The sequence below is a fragment of the Corythoichthys intestinalis genome, chromosome 22, assembly GCF_030265065.1.
Source record: "Corythoichthys intestinalis isolate RoL2023-P3 chromosome 22, ASM3026506v1, whole genome shotgun sequence".
Lineage (NCBI taxonomy): Eukaryota > Metazoa > Chordata > Actinopteri > Syngnathiformes > Syngnathidae > Corythoichthys > Corythoichthys intestinalis.
The window spans coordinates 9925286-9945940 of record NC_080416.1 but is presented as its reverse complement, the minus strand read 5'-3'; the positions used below and the strand labels follow the sequence as shown (position 1 = coordinate 9945940).

Sequence of the window (20655 nt, the reverse complement as noted above, 5' to 3'; positions counted from 1 at the left end):
TCCTGTAAATGACATGGCCCTCTTAATTATGTCACTAATGAGTCACATTCCATACTAATGAGTGTACCCCGACCTCTTCAACCGCCCCAGCAAGCACTTCAATGAAATATTTTTTATCCATGACTACACCTTTATATTGATTTTTCTAAATGGAATGAGTATTTTCGGGTCCGGGGATGATTTCAAAGCGATAACTTTCACAGCGCCCTATTTTTCCAATTGCGGCAGAATACTTGAATTTTCCTCTCTCGCCATCTTGTTGCTAGATCGTGCAAGCGGAAGCAATATCTTCGGCGGAGGAAGAGCGGGTGTGGTTCGTACGAGCAGCTCTCCAAATTTTCACACAAGCTCAAGATTTTTTTCCCTCTTTAACAAGAACAACGGAGGTGCCACTGGATTCCGTAAGGATATCTTATTTGGTACAATTAGCATTTAGCGTGTTTGACATCGTGTCAGTTTGTCATATGTGGGAGAAAAATCATCTTTGCTTTCGGGAGGGGGGCTCCGGTGAGGTTTTCAGATTTTTGGCTGGCAGGCAGCGCGGCAGGTTTAGTATGGTGGTGCCCGGATCTACTTTTCAAGCTATAGCTAAGCTAAAAACTAGCAACAATTCTGCTTTAAAAATAACATTTTACTACAATCGACTCGTTTCACAGCAATGACGGTCGTTATTAGTTTGAATAAGACTCGCCGCTTGTCATTGTTTGCCTGAAACGGTGTATTTGTTTACGTTTAGCGCATTCGAGGTAAACCTGTCCGCTAGCTAGGAGCTAACGAGGATTACCGTAACGCTATTAAAGCGCAAGATAAAATGTTAAGACATTTAAACACCATGTGTGGTTTTTTAAAAAATCGTTGTGGTTTTGTTTAGGTCGTTTGTTACGTGTTGTTATTCCGAACCGTGAGAGGAGGAGGTAGTTTCTCGTCGGAAACCAAGGCAGGGTTGGTCGGAACTTGGCCGTGCCTACGGGGGAAGGGGGGGAGAAATATGCCTTTGAAGTGCTTTACTGCTCAATGGTGAATTGTGCTAGTTCGGGCCTGGAAATACCCATCTCTCTAGAGGTGGAGACTCTGCCCCCCCTCCTTCCCTCTGATCTACTTGAGCCAGCAAAATAGACGTTTGAAGTGGGGGGACCTGGCGCAGGTAAAGTGGTGCAAAGGGCACAGAGAAGAACGAACTATTAAAGAGCATACGACAGGCGAAAAAAAGTCTTAAATAGCATTATTATGTGAATTAGAATCATATTTGGAGACGATTCGACTATATGCAACAATTTAGCAAAGTGCAGATGACGAGAAATTAGTCTTTTAATCTGCTGGTTAGCCACGCCTACCATTATAGGCATCTAGCGTCCCCAACAGGTGGATGACGTCAGCGGGAGACTGTTCTACTTCCAATCATTCCCGATCATTTTTCCCGATCATAGACATTTTGGCAATGCATTAAGAAAGAAAGGAATACAACTCGGACGAATATATACATTCAACATTCAGTACATAAGTATTTGTTTATTTTGACAATAAATCCTCAATATGGCATTTACATTATTAACATTCTTTCTGTGAGAGGGATCCATGGATGGAAAGACTTGTGACTTTGTATATTGTGACTAAATATTGCCATCTAGTGTATTTGTTCAGCTTTCAGTAAATGATACTGCAGCCATGTCCAAATGCATGATGGGAAGTGGAACCATAACTGCGTAGTGCTACCAATTGATATATCTTCTCTGCGTTGGGAAATAACATAAGGTGTTAAGAAAAAGATCAATTGTTACCTTGCTTCCCCACATTGCTCCCCATGATATTTCTAATCGTAGGGAGAGGGATTGTAAGGCTTTAGCCAATTAAAAAAACAGCTCCAAAGGCTGCCAAAATTCACTTTATTCACTTTACGCTGCCTTTTATCTCTCTATATAGGTAAAACGGCGCCATTACAGATTGAGCGCGACAATGCGCGAGTGGTTCGTGCAGCGAATGCAGTAATTGCGTTAAATATTTTGACGTGATACATTTTTTTAAAAAACGAATTACCGCCGTTATTGGGATAAATTTGATAAGCCTACCTTAAGCCTAAACTAAAGACTCAGGATGAGTGTAACATATTATGTGTGTAATGTTAAATACAATTAGAAAATGATTTAATTAAAAAATATATATATTAAAAAAAGGCATGGCCGATATTTTTTTGCCGAGTCCGATACTTTGAAAATGACGTGATCGGACCCGATCGATCGGGACATCTCTAATTACAATTCTTTGGCTACGATTTGATTATGAATCGATTATAGATAACCCCCACTTTTAATGTTTCATACATTAGTTCCAAAATTGTTCAAAAACCCTCTCAGGCTAAAACAAACTACTATTTCAGTATCAAGTTAACATTAAAAACAGTAAATAAAATACTCAAGTCCCCATTCTGTATCAGCTGCTTTAAACTACATTCAATTAATTTAATGTTGTGAATTAACCGTTAGTTGTTAAAATTTCTCCCGTTATTTCATAATTTCCCTTCTGTCTACTTTCAACATGTGAAAGTTTTAAAATTGTTTCATCATTTAAAGATAAATCTGCAAAATCTTGAATCTGGAGCCCTTTCCACTCACATATGCAGGGAAATTTCCGTGTAAGGTGACGCAGGATTTACCCGCGTCGTTGCTTTCACGCACAAAAAGATTTCCGAGAAAGAAGCGGGATGGAGCTTTCACAGGCTTGAGCTGTGTTGCCCACTGGCGCTCTCTGTGCGGGGAGGGCTGCTGGTGTGATTTTATAACCGGATATTATGTCATTTTTGGTTGGCATCGGCTGTCACAATATTGGTCAAATTGTTTCGTTCCAGAGGGAGCGTTCCCGATGTCGTAACTGCAGCCAATTTAAGCTCATCACAACTATTAAAGCTAGAGGTCAAATCTGGCCTAAAAAATCCAGCCCGACCTGACCCGGCCAGCGGGTATTAAAGCCCGGCCCAGCCCGAGCCCGATCAATTAACTTGATTTGCAGGCCCAAACCTGAAAAAAAAAAAAAAAATGGTTTCATTTGTAAGCCTCAGCCCGAACCCCAACCCCCCGGAATTTCGGAAATCATCGGAAATTTCGCACGCCTCGAGTATTCATCGAGTGACAGTGACAATCTTTGTCATCAGCCCGAGCGTACATTGTGCTCTTAAAACATGGTGCCCTCCGTAGGTCAAAACGTGCTAAATATTATAGATTTTTGAATCAATGGCAATATTTTATGTGTTTTATTTAATGACATGTTTTAGTAAAGGAGAACAATTATGACTTATTAGAGCCTACAAGTCTCTAAGTCTGAGGCTCCCTTTAACATAAGATGGAGCTAGTCGCTGAAACAGTCCCACTGACACTGTAGAATTTTAGTACAGTATTACCTCTATATACGAATTTAATTCGTTCCAGGACCTCTTTTTTTAAGTCGAAATGGTCGTATGTCAAGTGGGATTTTCCCATAAGAATACATTATAATTTGATGAATTCGTTCCACAGTCCAAAAACTACGCTAAATCCTTAATGAATACTGCAATTTACAAATTGCAGTTACACATAGCAAAACCATTGAAGTATGAATACAAATCGGAATAATAATAATAATAATAATGGAAGGAATCTGGTTTTAATGTGGCAATTGTGTTTTGCATGCTGTTCCTGAAAGCACAGTGTGACTGATGCGAGAGTGAGAAAGGTGCGGAAGAGTGGGAAGCTTTTACTTTCTCTTCATGTTTTGTTGTTTTTCGTCAGCTATGGCGGACAGTATTAGTGTTGTGTTGCACAAGTTCTAAGATTATAACCTGACGAAACTGGCAACTTCCTTGCTGATGTAATAATAATAATAATGAGACTTGTCCACGAGATCGTAGACATATTGGGCCGTATTGTCGAGCTATTTCACTCACGCGCACGCCACATTTTTCTATCATTTCTTTCTTCAATGGTAAGAGTCACCTTTTTCCTTTTTTTACCACCAGCACTAACCTTCTTAGGACTCATGTTGATTTCTCCTACAAGAAAATCTGCCGTGCGTCCGTCTTGCGGGGAAAACAACAAAATAGCGAAGCTGCCATAAATCATTATATTTCGAGCATGTAGTCATATGTCGAGCGAATTGACAAGTTGAATTCTATATCAGATGTCGACGCAATCGAATGTTGAGGTACCACTGTATACTGTTTAGATAATACCCAAATGTGATAAATTACGCGATCTTGGTTGTGATTTTCCTGACTCATTCATTGCTATTGATAGTTCTATACATCAAATCAATTTCAGCTGGGAAGTATATACCGTAATTTGCGGACTATAAACCACAGCTGTCTTCTCTATTATGGGACCAAAAGATATTAACCACACTTTATTTGACAGTGGCGTCATAAGAATGTCATAATTATGATATGACACTGTCATGGGCGTTAATGAATGCTCATGACAAATGTGATTTAGTGTCATCGGGCAAATTATCTCACTTTTGAATGGATGTAATAGACCCAAGCTGGACACAAATGGAGTGAGTGACAAAATTTGCTGGTTGACACTTAATGACATCTGTCATAACCATTCATTAATGCCCTTGACAGTGTCATGTCGTAATTATGACTGTCTTATGACAGCCTTATGATGCCGCTGTCAAATTGTTACCTATTAACACAAATAAGCCCTCAGGGAAAAAAGGTTTGGGGAAAAAAATAGAACATGTCGATAGTAGTTTCCTTTTTGTGACTGTTCATTTTTTCCCCCTTTATTTACACAGACCTAACTGCTGTGCAGGCCAAGGGCAGGCGAGAACAATGGCTACCCAGTGTAAGTTTTGAAAAACAAAATAATTTTATACCTTTACGCAACTGTACGTGTGATGCAAATGTTTATTTCCGTGGAATGCTGTCCACAAAACTGACATTTTAACTACCAACTGCATGTTGTTCTAACAGTCTTTAGTTATGATATCAAATTGGCAGCACAACTGAAGTGAGACTTTCATCTCACCGTCACTCCCCTTCACTCCGAAATGTGTTTTCAGATTAGCGAATGGCAGGTTCTTCATTCGTAACAGACAACAAGATCTCTCTTGGTCCTTTTTCCGCTAACAAGCTCGCTTTTTGCAGGAGCAATCTATAGAATCGCCTTTTGTATTGCCAAAAATGATTTTTTTTTAAATGGGCTAGCCTTATTTTTAAGCACCACCCACGGCCAGGAATTACTGTTTAATTGCTAGTTTATTATTGAATAGTATAAGGCAGCGCCATTATAGAAAATGGAACATCTTGCCAAAATTTTCATTAAAGCTATAAGCAATACTATGCATACAACAATTTGCACTTTTCCGTTTACTTAACTCATTGCATGTCATTGACAACGATGGATGTCCAATTCATTTAAAGGTCCTAATGTAAAAAAAAAAAAAATAACGTAACGTGGCGCAGTTGGTAGCTGGAGTTGTCCTGATATCAGCAGTTCGATTCCCTGCTACGACTGCCCACTGTCGAAGTGCCCTTGGGCAAGGCACTGAACCCTAATTTGCCTCCAATGAGTTGGCAGCTTTGCATGGCAGCAGCACCATTGGTGCGTGAAAGGGTAAATGTGTCCTAATGTATAACATTGTAACAATGTAGATAAATGCGCTATATACCGCATTGGCCCGAATATAAGACGGCCCTGATTATAAGACGACCCCTTGTTTTTCAAGACTCAAGTTTGAAAAGACGTTGAACACCAAATTAATTTTTATACAGAAAATAATTACGGTACATCTGAAACAAATGATTATAACAATATATTTGAGTGCATACATGTTATTTAGCTTCATGCAAATCTTAATATCTTGTAACATTTAACATAACATATCTAACATTTAAATATGTAAACTAAAGTGCAATCACATTCGTAAATGAATGGCTTCTGGTTTTTGAAATGTAAATAAAATCTATTGTGATAAAACCACAAAATTGCAATAACTGCATTAACCATCAAAGTGAAGTCTAACTGTAACTGTGGTCTTGAAACAAATCTGAATAAGGAAAAACATTGCAATAAAATAATGCAAACTGATTAAACTCGAGAGTAGCTGAGATCTGTCATGACAGAACACCGCTTCAATGATATCTGTTGCCATCTAGCATCGTGAATGGGTATAATGTCTAGACCGCGAATATAAGACGACCCCCACTTTTCTATTTCAATGCAAAAAACACCGTCTTATATTCGGGCCAATACGGTATGTACTCTCCATTTACATTTTTCATGTAGAAATGAATTTGGCTCTCAAATCTGTCTTTTACTATTTCATAACAATTCTTGTGTGACGTCACAATTGTAATTGATGACCATGCCTAGCTTTCTAGTGCTGCGCCAGCTAGTACATGTTGATTTAACGGTCACAGGCTAACAGACTGCAAAAAATCTGTACCTCACTCTGGTTGTGGCATTTTTTGTTTGTTTTTACTGTGCAGGGCTAGTTAGTATCTAAGTTGATCATTAAACCTTTTTTGTCACCTTTTTTGATGGACTTGCGTCAAAAATATGGTATGCTATATTAAATTCACTTTCTGTAGTTCATAGTAGGGCTGCAGCTATCAATTATTTTAGTAGCAGATTAATATATGAACTAGTTAGTTCAAGTAATTGTATTTGGAAGATAAAAAAGGAAAATACCTGAGCTTCGCCTCGAACGTCTCAAACAAAATAAATAAATGAAGATCTAATTACAAGAAAAGAACAATTGGCAAACTTGCATAGCAAAAGTCCGCTAGCTTAAATGTTATAAAATGCTAACTTTTTTTTTTTTTTCAATGCTCTTAACAAATGGTTCAGACACATATTTCCACCAAAAAAAAACGGCTAAATATACCTATAAACTGAATTACCAATGCAATAAAAAAACAATAGCTCAAACTGAAACTACCTTATGTTGGTCTTAACAGGGAGCAGCTGGATTCAGCCATGTTAAATGAGTTATGTCATATTCACTATTGCCTCGAGACAGCAGCGCATCCACCCAAATCAATACAAATAAATGCAAACACTTTCAAAACAAACCCTCACAAGGACACTTTAATTAAACGAATACTCGAAGCAGCAAAATTTAATTCGAAGCTTTTTTTCCTAATCGAATTACTCGAGTTAATCCATTAATCATTGCAGCACTAGTTCATAGCACTTTTAAACCGGGCTATGAATGCTCATATTTCAATGCCATTGACTAGGACAAGTAATCGGTGCCAACCCAGTCAAAATGAATTGGAAGACCGATGCTGTCAATAGCAGCTAAAGTGTTACTATTTCCATCGCTAGCATTTACTGCAGTATAAAAGTTGTAAAATAAACCCTAAACCTAAAAAACTATGATCCATGACATGAAAACCAGCGACCGTCAATGGCAGCCAATGAGTTAATTATAAGAGTAAAATGGTATGCATGTCATTTTTGAGATGGTTTAGTGGAAGGATGGATGTTAAACTTGTTTTTAGTCAGGGTTGTCCTCACGGGACTGTGGTAAAGCCGCAAAAATTGATTGCTTAGGGCGTAACATGAATTCTGTATGTACCTAGATTTTAAAGTTCATTCGGGTCCAGCCTGGAAGTAAATGCAAAACAGATTTAGTTTTTGAACATGTCTTAATATGGTTTTTCGTGTGGTTTTTTTTAGCTGATTTGATGGAGTTGGACATGGCGATGGGAGACAGTAAGGCTGCAGTGAGCCAATGGCAGCAGCAGTCTTACCTGGACTCGGGCATTCAGTCCGGAGTCACCACCACAGCCCCGTCTTTGAGCGGGAAAGGGAACCCCGACGTCGAAGAGGATGATCCGACTTTGTACGACTGGGAGTTCAACCAGCCTTTCACTCCTGAGACAGCAGGTACAGGTTTTAGCGTTAGGTTCATTTAGCTTTGTTGTCCCGTTAGATGCACTCTCTTACCAATGAGGTTATCACTAGTATACGCTGAAGTGGGAGGCCTGATTTTTTGTGCATTCGCTGCCAGCCTCCCACTACAAATTGATTGGACGTCTTGTGCAGACAATGCGTTACCAACACTAGTTGTAATGACATCTTCCTTCCGACCGCAGACGTGGAAGGCTACGCCATGACCCGCGCCCAGCGTGTTCGTGCGGCCATGTTCCCCGAAACCTTGGAGGAAGGCATCCAAATTCCGCCAACTCAACTGGATGCGGCTCACCCCACCGCGGTGCAGCGCCTGGCCGAACCTTCTCAAATGCTGAAGCACGCCGTGGTCAACCTAATAAACTACCAAGATGACGCCGAGCTAGCCACTCGCGCTATTCCCGAGCTGACCAAACTGCTTAACGACGAGGACCAGGTAAGCTGAAATGTTAGCCGAAAACCCCTGCGACGCCACCAACTCAAACCATTCTTCCAGGTGGTAGTGAACAAGGCGGCAGTGATGGTCCACCAGTTGTCTAAGAAGGAAGCCTCTCGCCACGCGCTGATGCGTTCGCCGCAGATGGTTTCGGCCGTGGTTCGAGCCATGCAAAATACCGGCGACGTGGAAACCGCTCGCTGCTCTGCCGGAACTTTGCACAACCTCTCCCACCACAGAGAGGGGCTTCTCGCTATCTTCAAGTCCGGGGGGATCCCCGCTCTGGTTAAAATGCTGGGGTAAGCACAAAAATCAACATCAAAAACGGGTTTAGGCTTTCCGTCGATATCACCTCTGACGTTTAAAAGGAAGTAACCTGAAAAAGCACAAAACTCTACAGGAAGTGACCTAAATACAGTGCTGGCCATAAGTATTGGCACTGCAATTCTGTGAGATAATGCTCAATTTTTCCCAGAAAATGATTGCAAGTACAAACGCTTTAGAAGTAATATCATTATCATAATATAATTCATTTTGCCTGTAGTGGAAAAAAAACACAAAAGAGAATGAATAAAAAAATATGAAATCATTATCGTTTTACATAAACTTCCAAAAATGGGCCGGACAAAAGAATTGGCACCTTCAACTTAAAACTTGGTAGCATAACCTTTTGACAAAATACCTGCGAACAACCGCTTTCGGTATCCATCTATGAGATTCTTGCAATGCTCAACTGGAATTTTAGACCATTCTTCTTTGGCCAACTGGTCCAGGTCTCTGAGAATTGAAGGGTGCCTTCTCCAAACTGCCATTTTCAGATCTTTCCACAGGTCTTCTATGGGATTCAGGTCTGGTCTCGTGTGCTGGCCACTTTAGAAGTCTCCAGTGCTTTCTCTCAAACCATTTTCTAGTGCTTTTTGAAGTGTGTTTTGGGTCATTGTCCTGCTGGAAGACCCATGAACTTTGAGGGAGACCCAGCTTTCTCTCACTGGGCTGTACATTATGCTGCACAATTTGTTGGTAGTCTTTAGATTTTATAATGCCATGCACACGGTCAAGCAGTCCAGTGCTACAGGCAGGAAAGCAACCCCAAAACATCAGGGAACCCTCGCCATGTTTGACTGTGGGGACAGTGTTGTTTTCTTCATTTAACTCAAGGTTGATGCTTTGTCTCATCTGACCAGAGAACATTCTTCCAAAACGTTTTTGGCTTTCTCAGATAGGTTTTGGCAAACTCCAGCCTGGCTTTTTTGTCTCTCTGGGTCAGAATTTGGGTCTTCCTGGGTATCCTACCATAGTCCCTTTTCATTCAGACGTTTGCGGATAGTACAGGTTGACACTGTTGCACCCTCGGACTGCGGGACAGCTTGAACTTGTTTGGATGTTAGTTGAGGTTCTTTATCAACGATCCGCACAATCTTTCGTTGAAATCTCTCGTCAATTTTCCTTTTCCGTCCACATCTAGGGAGGTTAGCCAAAGTGCCGTGGGCTTTACACTTATTGATGACACTGCGCACGGTAGACACAGGAACAATCAGGTCTTTGGAGATGGACTTGTAGCCCTGAGATTGCCCATGCTTCCTCACAATTTTGCTTCTCAAGTCCTCAGACAGTTCTTTGGTCTTCTTTCTTTTCCCCATGCTCAATTTGGTACACACAAGGACACAGGTCAGAGGTTAAGTCAACTTTAATCAATTTTAACTGGCTGCACGTGTGATTTAGTTATTGCCACCACCTGTTATTTACCACAGGTAAGCAACAGGTGCTGCTAGTTACACAAATTAAAGAAGCATCACATGATTTTTCAAAGGGTACCAATACTTTTGTCCGGCCATTTTTGGGAGTTTTGTGGAAAATGAGAATGATTTAATTTATGCATTTTCTGACAGAATTGCAGGGGTGCCAGTACTTTTGGCCAGCACTGTATGTTACATCGATGCACAAAAAAAACCAATGTCAAATTAAAAAACATAAATGGAAACGCAAAAAACTAAAAGGCAAAAAAACATGACAGAAATGTATGTCTAGCTTATTAAAATCGTCATTTGTAACTTGTTTTGTAGCTCACCAGTGGACAGCGTGTTGTTCTACGCCATCACCACGCTCCACAACCTCCTGCTGCATCAGGAAGGAGCCAAGATGGCCGTCCGCCTGGCCGGAGGGCTGCAGAAGATGGTGGCGCTTTTGGCCAACACCAATGTCAAGTTCCTGGCCATCACAACAGACTGTCTGCAGATTCTTGCTTATGGAAATCAGGAAAGCAAGGTGTTGTATGCCAAAAAAAAAAACTTATACTGATAGAATTTCCTCACCTTGCAAATTAACATCTGTCACTAATGCAAATTTGTCTCCGTTGCAGTTGATTATTCTGGCCAGCGGTGGTCCACAAGCCCTCGTCAACATCATGAGAACCTTCACGTATGAGAAACTGTTATGGACCACGAGCAGAGTCCTCAAAGTCTTGTCCGTTTGCTCCAGTAACAAACCTGCGATAGTCGAAGCTGGTAGGTTCAATACTCGGGCACACTCGGTTTACTTTTGACAGCTTTTGGATATCTTTTTGATCTTCTCTTCTGCGTTAGGAGGCATGCAAGCATTAGGACTTCACCTGACTGACCCCAGCCAACGTTTGGTCCAGAACTGCCTCTGGACTCTGAGAAACCTTTCAGACGCTGCCACTAAGCAGGTGCACACACAGTTAGTCTACGAAGATTTAACAGAAATGATGAAATTTAGCTTGTATGTGACTGAACCTCTTGTAGGAGGGAATGGAAGGCCTGCTGGGGACGCTGGTCCAGCTGCTCGGAAGCGACGACATCAACGTCGTGACTTGCGCTGCTGGCATTCTCTCCAATCTGACCTGCAACAACTACAGTAACAAACTCATGGTTTGCCAGGTACAAGGCTAACATTTCACCAACCTTTGATGGTTAACATTCCTCTTCCACTGTTCCATGACACACTTCCATTGCGTACTGTGTGATGTAACCGTTTCGGTCGGGCTGGTCCTGGAATGAAATTTCTTTGCACTTGTTGTTATGACAATTAAAGCTGATTTATCGCCACACCTACTTAGGTAGGAGGTATCGAGGCTCTGGTGAGGACTGTACTGAGAGCGGGCGACAGAGAGGACATTACCGAACCCGCCGTTTGCGCCCTGCGCCACCTCACCTCCCGCCACCAGGACGCCGAGATGGCCCAGAACGCCGTTCGTTTGCATTACGGTCTCCCCGTGGTGGTCAAACTGCTGCACCCGCCGTCTCACTGGCCGCTCATCAAAGCCACGGTGGGGCTGATCCGCAACCTGGCCCTCTGCCCGGCCAACCACAGCGCCCTTCGGGAGCAGGGGGCCATCCCGCGACTTGTCCAGTTGCTGGTCAGGGCTCATCAGGACACCCAGAGGCGCACTAGCATGGGAGGCAACCAGCAACAGTTTGTGGTGGGTGACTAGACTTATCAGCCATCAAGGCCAATGATTTACCGACTGATAAGGCGTTTTCCAAGGCTGACACAGATTTTTTAAAATATAACTCGCCGGTTGTCGATGTTTAAATCAGATTTTGTAAACTCAAATTTGAGGCAGATTTGTTTTTAAAGCACGTTGATTATGGAAAAACAATTGCAACATTACAATAGATATTTGAAGTTAATTTTATAGTTCTAATTCTTTTTGTAACACTGACAGCTAGGTGGTGCCAAATCATAATTAACCAAGATCATCGCTTACTGTGAAAATAGCCGTTATCCAACACAGTGGTACATCTACTTAAGAAATTGGTTCTGGAAGTAGTTTTGTTAACAGAAAATTGCGTATGCAGAGACGGGTTTTTCATATAAATGCCCTAATCTGTTCCAAGCCCCCCCTCCTCAAATTCAGAAATGCATCTACTAGTATATTAAAGCATAAAAATGCATCAAAACGTGTAACAAATATAGTGATCACTAATTTTTCGCACCCCCTCCACGAAAATCAAAGATCCGCAAAGTAATGTTGGAGCCAATTTACATGAAACAAATTTTTGGGGATGTGTGCAATGTATTTAATCAGATTTAAAAGCATTGAAAAGAGATACATAAGATTTTTTTTCTTAAAGTATAATTAGAAAATATATTTTTTTAGATGGGTAAGCACTGCAAATGTAATAATTATGACATGAGCTATTTATAGAATAAAAATACTTGTACATGTACAGTGATCCCTTGTTTTTTGCGGTTAATGGGGACCAGAACCCTCTGTGATAAGTATATTTATTCAGATCTATCATTGGAAAGAGATACATATAAGACGGTTTTTTTTAACCTTTTTTCCAAAAGTATAATGAAAATGACTTATTTATATACATTTCAATGTCTTTTTAAGCTTTTAAATGTAATAATTTAATTTTTAAACATGTTACTGTCCCATCAAAATTTTTAAACAAGGAATAAAGTAGAAAAATTATTGTCTTAATCAAATGTTTCATTGAGTGAGTCCAGTCAAATCCACTCAAGCTGTTCACTTACACACAATGAGCTGCCACAGCAACTATTTAACACGTTAAACGATGATTGACAAAGGCAGCCCTTTGAAGGTCGAGTCTCTGGCAAGATCAAAGCTTAACCGTCTGTCAGTCATCGTTTACTTTAATAAGCAACTCCAGTTCACTCTCTGACGGATAGTGCAGGGAGGGAGGGAGCGTGAGACTATGGCGATCGGCTCAGGACAGCTCTTCTGTATTTTTTTTTTTTTTTTTTTTAATTGGAAAAAAATCTGTGATGGACTGATGGCGTGAAGTAGCGATGGATCACTGTACATCCATTTATCTTAAAATTCTTAAATAAAAATACTGTTTTGTTTTTTTTTTTAATTGAAAAATCCACAATGGACAGAGAGTGCGAAGTTTGAAGCGCAAAGTAGCCAGGGATCACTGTACATGTTACAATTTACATCATTGCACAATAAACATAAAATGAGAGTTGTGCAAAATGTAAAAAAATGAAAAGGAATAAAAGTTCATACACTCACGTAAAGCTGTCTTAACACCTCGTTGCCCGAGGGGTGAATAAAGAGGACGCTGGGATACACGTACAGTAAAGTTCCCTCTTAACCAATTGGATGCCAGGAAGATGCTGGGCAATAGCCAATGGCAGAGCAGTTGTGAGTATGTTACGTTCAGTAAACTCTGGGAGCTGCGACTAGCAGCCCATACTGTAGTTTTGCCTTTCGTATCCTGAAATTTCTTTCATAACAAGAGGGAATATTTTCCCGATGAGGCGTGTCGTAACCTGAAAATTCCATATTTAGAGATGTGCGTAAGTAGAGGTACCACTGTATATTGACAAATTAAAAAAAAAAAAGTCCAATGGTCAACCTCGATTATTTTAGTAGTCGATTAATCGATGAACTCGTTAGTTCGAATAATCGAGTAATCAGATAAGGAACATGAAAAATTAAAATACTTTAGCTAAGCCGCAAACGGTTTTAAAAAAAAAAAAAAAAAAAAAAAAAAAAGATCTATGTACAACAAAAGAACAATTGGCTAAATTACGTAGCAAAAGTCCGCTAGTTAAAATGAAACGTTTTCTTTCAATGCTCTTAACAAATGGTTCAGATATATTTAGCCATTTATCGTGGTAATATCTATAACAGTGGTTCTTAACCTGGGTTCGATCGAATCCCAGGGGTTCGGTAAAGGTAAAGAAAAACAAAACCCTATTATCGTACAATGATTCAATCTTGGCAAAGCGGCTTTTTAGACCAGGTTTTGGACTAGTTTGCTCCCAATTTACAGGCGTAATCCATTTCTTTAACTGCTAGTCCTCGATCTGATGGGCGGTTTGACTGGTTTGCTCAATTGAAGGTTGACTCGCGCTTGGTATGAGCGAATGCAACAGACCAATGAGCAGCCTGGTCTCAAATTTTGACCTGTTTAAAAAACATGCTGTCAAAATGAGAAGAATTTTGAACAGGAATTTGCGAAATTATTAACTTGCTAGCTTAGATATATTGGTTTTGAATTTGAAAAAAAAAAAAAAAAGTTTTATTATCTAATTCCGACGGGTTCGATGAATCCACACGTGAAACTTGTGGGGTTCGGTACCTTTAGCAAGGTTAAGAAACACTGACCTATAAACTAAATTACGAATACATAAAAAAAAAAAAAAAAAAAAAAAACATTACCTCAAACAAAAATGTAAGCTTATGTTGGTCTTAACATGGAGCAGCTAGATTCAGCCATGTGAAATGAGGCAGACTAGAGGGCAGTGAATCCACCCAATTCAATAAAACTAAATGCAAACACTTTCAAAATAAACCCACATACTACACTTTGACAACTGCTTATCTACAAGTAGTTTAGATATTGCAGTAATAATTAAAAAATACTAGGGCTGTCAAACAATTAAAAATTTTAATCGAGTTAATTGCAGCTTAAAAAATTAATTAATCGTAATTAATCGCAATTCAAACCATCTATAAAATTTGCCATATTTTTCTGTAAATTATTGTTGGAATGGAAAGATAAGACACAAGATGGATATATACATTCAACATACAGTACATAGGGACCGTATTTGTTTATTATAACAATAAATCAACAAGATGGCATTAACATTCTTAACATTCTGTTAAAGCGATCCATGGATCGAAAGACTTGTAGTTCTTAAAAGATAAATGTTAGTACAAGTTATAAAAATTTTATATTAAAACCCCTTTTAGTGTTTTCGTTTTAATAAAATTTCTAAAATTTTCAATCAAAAAATAAACTAGTAGCCCGCCATTGTTGATGTCAATAATTACTTACACAATGGTCATGGGTGCTGAAGACTTTAAAATCAGTCGCACCCAAGCGCCAGCAGAGGGCAGCAAACTCCATAAAACACAACAAGTGGGCAGTTCACTGTACTGTCATTTAAATCTGAGCGGGGCATGTGCGTTAATTGCGTCAAATATTTTAACGTGATTAATTTAAAAAATTAATTACCGCCCGTTAACGCGATAATTTTGACAGCCCTAAAAAATACATGTTTTTTTCCTATACAGGAAGGTGTCCGCATGGAGGAAATAGTGGAAGGCTGCACAGGTGCGCTTCACATCCTGGCGAGGGACGTCCACAACAGAATTGTCATCCGAGGACTTAACACCATTCCACTTTTTGTTCAGGTGAATTCAGTTCAACTACAAATATAGAATTTTTATAGTATTTGCACCGTTAACTAGGTTTTCCTGCTGTCTAGTTGCTGTATTCTCCCGTGGAAAACATTCAGCGTGTAGCCGCCGGCGTGTTGTGCGAGCTAGCCCAAGACAAGGAAGCGGCCGAAGCCATCGAAGCCGAGGGCGCCACCGCGCCGCTCACAGAGCTTCTCCACTCTCGCAACGAGGGCGTCGGTGAGCGGATTGGTTGATGCACTTAAATGACATTATTACATGCCCGAAAGTCATCTTTTTATTGTTTGTTTGTAGCTACGTACGCTGCCGCCGTATTGTTCCGCATGTCCGAAGACAAGCCACAAGACTACAAAAAACGTCTATCGGTGGAGCTTACCAGTTCTTTGTTCAGAACCGAACCGCTGGCCTGGAACGAGGTGTGTTGGGAACTTTGATTGAACTTGCGTTTATGAATTAAATCGCTTGTTTTTATTCAGACTGGTGAGCTTGGACTGGATATTGGGGCTCAGGCGGACCCGCTAGCTTATAGGCAAGATGGTAAGCGCTCTCTTTTATAATAGTTTGAGCAAAAGTACTTTGAGGTGGCTTACAGAATGCGTCATATTCCGTCCAAGACGGAACATACCGGGCCTACCCCGCCGCAGGCTACGGACAAGACACTCTACTGGACCCCATGATGGAAGGGGCCGACTACCACGCGGACGCGCTGCCCGATCTGGGCCATCACGCCGACCCGCTTCCGGATCTCGGTCACAGCCAGGACCTGATGGACAGCAACCAGCTGGCCTGGTTTGACACCGACCTGTAGGATTGGTAAGAGCGATGACTTTACAGCTAATAGGGCTGCCATGATGAATCAATTATCAAATGAATCCAACTATTTTTGATTGTCAAACCCTTGTTTGGAGACATTTTTTAGCTAAAATGGACAAAAGAAGATTTTATCTATTTTCACAGTGGAAATTCAATGAACCTTTTATTATTTTCAGGAGCAATAAAATGGAACAAACAAAACTAAACAATTTTTATGACATTTAGCACGCATCTCTTCTCGCAGTTGAATGTTTCTCTTCGTTTATTCATTAGACAGAAACAGAATTGATGTACTTAAAACATAAAAATGTAATCAAATATTTAAGTAAAAGTGGGGGAATTTTTTTTTTTTTAAATAATTTTTAACCTGCTCTTATTTTTATTTTAAAATATGTACCAGTCAGATAAAAACTGTGCATAATTTTTAATGCTGTTCAATTTCAAAATTAGAAAAATAATTTTATAGCCTGTAGGTTTTCCCATAAGAAATTTGTCTAAAAAAATAATAAAAATTAACCTGTCCTTTTTATACAAAATTTCTTGTTAAAAAGGAAAAAATATTTCTTAATTTTTTTTAACCTGACATTATTTACATTAAAAAAAAGTGTTGATAAAGTAAAAACGGTACATTTTTTAATGCTGTACAATTTGTAAAAAAAAAAGGTACTTTTCTAAACCTTTAGTTTTTCATAATTTAAAAAAATGTCTTTTTTTTTTTTTTTTAAATCCAAAAAGTGTTAAAATAAGGAAGAAACATCTGTATTTTTAAAATTATACAACATACAGAAAAGTGAATTTAATTTTTATAAGATTTGTCAAGATATTTAAAAATGATTTTCATTAATTAAAAAAATGGTAATAACTTGTCCTTTTTTTTTCCTTTTCAAAAAAATTTTAAAATAACGAAGAAAAATCTATTTTAAAAGTTAAATATACGGAAAAATGTGCATTTTTAATTTTTATCAACAGCTATTTAATTTTTTAATTTTTTTATTATGTTTAAAAAAAAAATTAAAAAAAAAAGCAGCAAAAATGTGATTTTATGGGTTTAGGGTTTATGTATAAATAAATTTTCCTTTAAAATCAAATAACGAAAAAAGTGATTTTTAATTGTTGTAAGATTTGTCAAAAGCTATTTTATTTTTCAATTTATGATTTTAAAAAAAAATAAACACCAAAAATTTTATTATTTTCCCCTATTTAAAAAAAAAAAAAAAAAATTTAATATATTTTTTTACAAATAAACGGGGGGGACTGCAACCTAATGTGATTGTGATGAATCGTTCCTTGTGGCAGCCCTAATAGCCAATAATCACTGCAAAGAGACATCCCATATTAATCTATCGTCCTCTCCTCTTTTCCAGTTTTGTTCTGATAGAGCCTGCGTTGTGATTGGCCTGTAACCCGTATTGTCCGAAGCAGCATTTTGATTGGCTGTGTTAAGTTGGGAAGGTAAAAGAAGGAACAAAAGGGGGGAGGGGAAAGGGGTCTCGGAAAGTGCCTGACGCCAGAAAACAAAGATGGTTGACATGGGAGCGAATGTTTTGAGCATGTTGAAAAAGTGGGCGGGGTTAAGGGAGGGGTTGTAAGTTACGTCCAAAAAAATGGAGGCGACTGATTGGTTGAGAGCTTCAAGTTGATAACGCTTGCCTGTATTATCCTTTTTCTTCGGTTCTACTTTTTTGTATTCTATTTTTTTATTTCTTTATATTGCTCATCTTCTGTCATGGTACTGACCCAGCTTGCCTTCACACTAGCCATCTTAAGTTTGTCTTCAATGCTAATCTTTTTTTTTTTTCATTTTAACAAACGTATATTACATGTAGTGTTAAGTTATAGTGATATTATAAGACATTTCTTTGGCTCGCCAGCCGAATGTGTAGGACACTAATAATCAGTTGTACTCTGACTTTAAAATGTAACATTGTGTAGTTTTTTTTGTTTTGTTTTTTATAATCCAAAAAAAAATTAATACATTCTTAATATGTGCGATAATAAGCAGCGATTGTCAGTGTCACGAAGAGAGGAAAATGTAGAGAAAAGTGTTTTATATGCATTCATTGCTAGGTTAGCATTTTGTATGCTAACGTCGGGTGTGTTAGCATCGAGAGTCCTGCTGGGTTTCTTTCGAGACGAAGTTGTGACACGGCTGAAAAATAAAGCCATTTTATTTCCTTTGGTTTCCAGTTTTTTGTGAATTTGAAATGTTTAGAAGTCATTCACTGTCAATGGCAGGGTTGGAGTAAAAATGTTGGCGTGCAAATCCGAAACTGGTCGGCAGATGGCAGTAAATGGCAAAATTTTGAATGAGCCAAGTCATTAAGCCTACGTACATTTTTGGAATTCTAAATTCCTACATATACTTATTAAAATGTTAAATATGGCTCTTGCATACCAAAAAATATTGTTGGTACATTTTTCAGAAAACTGATTTTTAAATGTACACGCCTCTGTGCAACATTTTTATAATTGTCATTTTGAAATTCTGCTTGAAATTATTAAAACTTCCACCACAGTATTACTATTACTCTTATATACTATATAATGCATTTTTTTTCTACTTTATTTTTTGCATTACATACCGAGCATCTTTTTTTACTGTAGTATTTTTTTTTTTAATACCTGCTTACATACATGCTTAAGTATTACATTTTTATAATGTTATGGAATTCTATACATTTTTAAAATATGAACTATAATGTACATTCTAAAAATGTTTAATTGGCATTTTTTCAGATATATTTTTTAAAACTTTTGGATATTAAAGCCATTTTAATGGTTTTATTTGGGGAAAAAAAAAAACTTTAAATCTAGTCATAAATAAAAAATAAGGATACTCTATGAAAGCCTGTGTGTTTTTTAACAATCTTAATCTTGAGAGATTCAAGTAATAGAACCAAACAATTAAAAACATTTTTTAATAACTTTTTATAAAATGTAATTTCTATTGAATAAATTAGGACACCCCCACATTCAATCCTACTTAAAATCGCTAAAATCACACACAGGTGTATCATATCAGGTGTACATGATTGGAACATCATTACTCAATGTTTTGAAGGAGGCTTGCCTTATTTAAACCTCACATTTAGTTTGGTGTGCCCCTGACTGTTGAACTGAGAGAAAACACCATGGTGAGATCAAAGGAGCTGTCTGAAGCCTTCAGAAAGAAGATTGTAGACGCTGTAGACGATTGTAGTCTGGTAAGGGATCTCAAAAAATATATAAAATCAGCCATTCCACTGTCTGGAAAATGGTCTGCAAGTGGAGGACATTCAAAACAACTGCCGTTCAAGCAAGTTCACGCTGAGAGCAGACCCAAATGCGAAAAGAAGTCTCCAAAAACCCTAAAATGTCATCATGGGACCTACAGCAGGCTGTTGCTACTGTTGATAGGAAAGTGCATGCCTCTACAATCAGAGACTTCACAAGTTCAACCTTCATGGTAGGTGTGCAAGGAGGAAACCTTTGTTCTCCAAGAAGAACATGATGGCCAGAGTGAATGTAGAAAAAGACCAGGAATTCTGGATTAATGTTCTTTGGACAGATAAATCTAAAATTCAATTATTTGGACACCAGGAAAGACATGTTTGGCGTAAACTCAATACAGCATTCCAGGGAAAGAACCTCATACCAACTGTGAAGCATGGAGGTGGAAGTGTCATGGTTTGGGGATGCTTAGCTACTGCAGAACCTGGCCACCTCACAATCATAGAATCCACCATGAATTCTATCATGTATTAGAGGGTGCTTGAGGAACATGTGAAATCATTTGTGAGGAAAAAAATGAAAGCTGAAGCGAAATTGGACCTTGCAACATGACAATGACCCAAAATATACTAGTAAATCCACCATGGACTAGCTAAATAAGGAAGAAATGGAGTGTCTTAGAATAGCAGAGTCAAAGCCCAGATCTTAATCCCATTGAGATGCTGTAGGGTGACTTGCAACGGGCTATACATGCAAGAAACCCCTCAAACATCTCACAGCTGAAAGTATTCTGCGTTGAGGAGTGGTGCAAACTTTCTTCAGACCGATGTCAAAGACTGGTAGATGGCTACAAAAAATATCAGCCAAAAGGAGGTAACACTAGGTACTAGGTGGTAGAGTGTTCTTTTTCCTCAGTTAGAATTTTTTTGTTGATATATTTGGTTTAATGAGTAAAACAATGGTAATTTTTTTGTTTACCTGCAATTAAATCACTCTTTTCCACAGATAAAGAAAAACAAGATCAGACATTGATATGTGAACATTTCTTAATAAAGAACTGAATAGTAAATGGAGTGTCCAAATTTTTTCACAACGCTGTACATGCATTACGAAAAAAAATTTAACAGCGTTTTTTGAGGAAGTATTACTTAAACTTCAAG

The 20655-nt window shown here is 38.6% G+C and overlaps 1 protein-coding gene across 1 annotated transcript; it reads left to right on the top strand.

Moving 5' to 3' along the window:
• The first annotated feature begins 242 nt into the window (after nucleotides 1-242).
• Nucleotides 243-18467, top strand: LOC130910776 (catenin beta-1-like). The gene is made up of 16 exons (XM_057828332.1): nucleotides 243-401; nucleotides 4765-4814; nucleotides 7656-7865; nucleotides 8075-8325; nucleotides 8386-8624; nucleotides 10389-10590; nucleotides 10685-10829; nucleotides 10908-11011; nucleotides 11088-11222; nucleotides 11402-11764; nucleotides 15347-15466; nucleotides 15541-15691; nucleotides 15767-15888; nucleotides 15949-16009; nucleotides 16087-16285; nucleotides 17650-18467. Exons 2-15 carry the CDS (start codon nucleotides 4802-4804, stop codon nucleotides 16278-16280), a joined length of 2310 nt encoding a protein of 769 aa, XP_057684315.1. The 5' UTR covers nucleotides 243-401; nucleotides 4765-4801; the 3' UTR covers nucleotides 16281-16285; nucleotides 17650-18467.
• Nucleotides 18468-20655: the final 2188 nt, after the last annotated feature.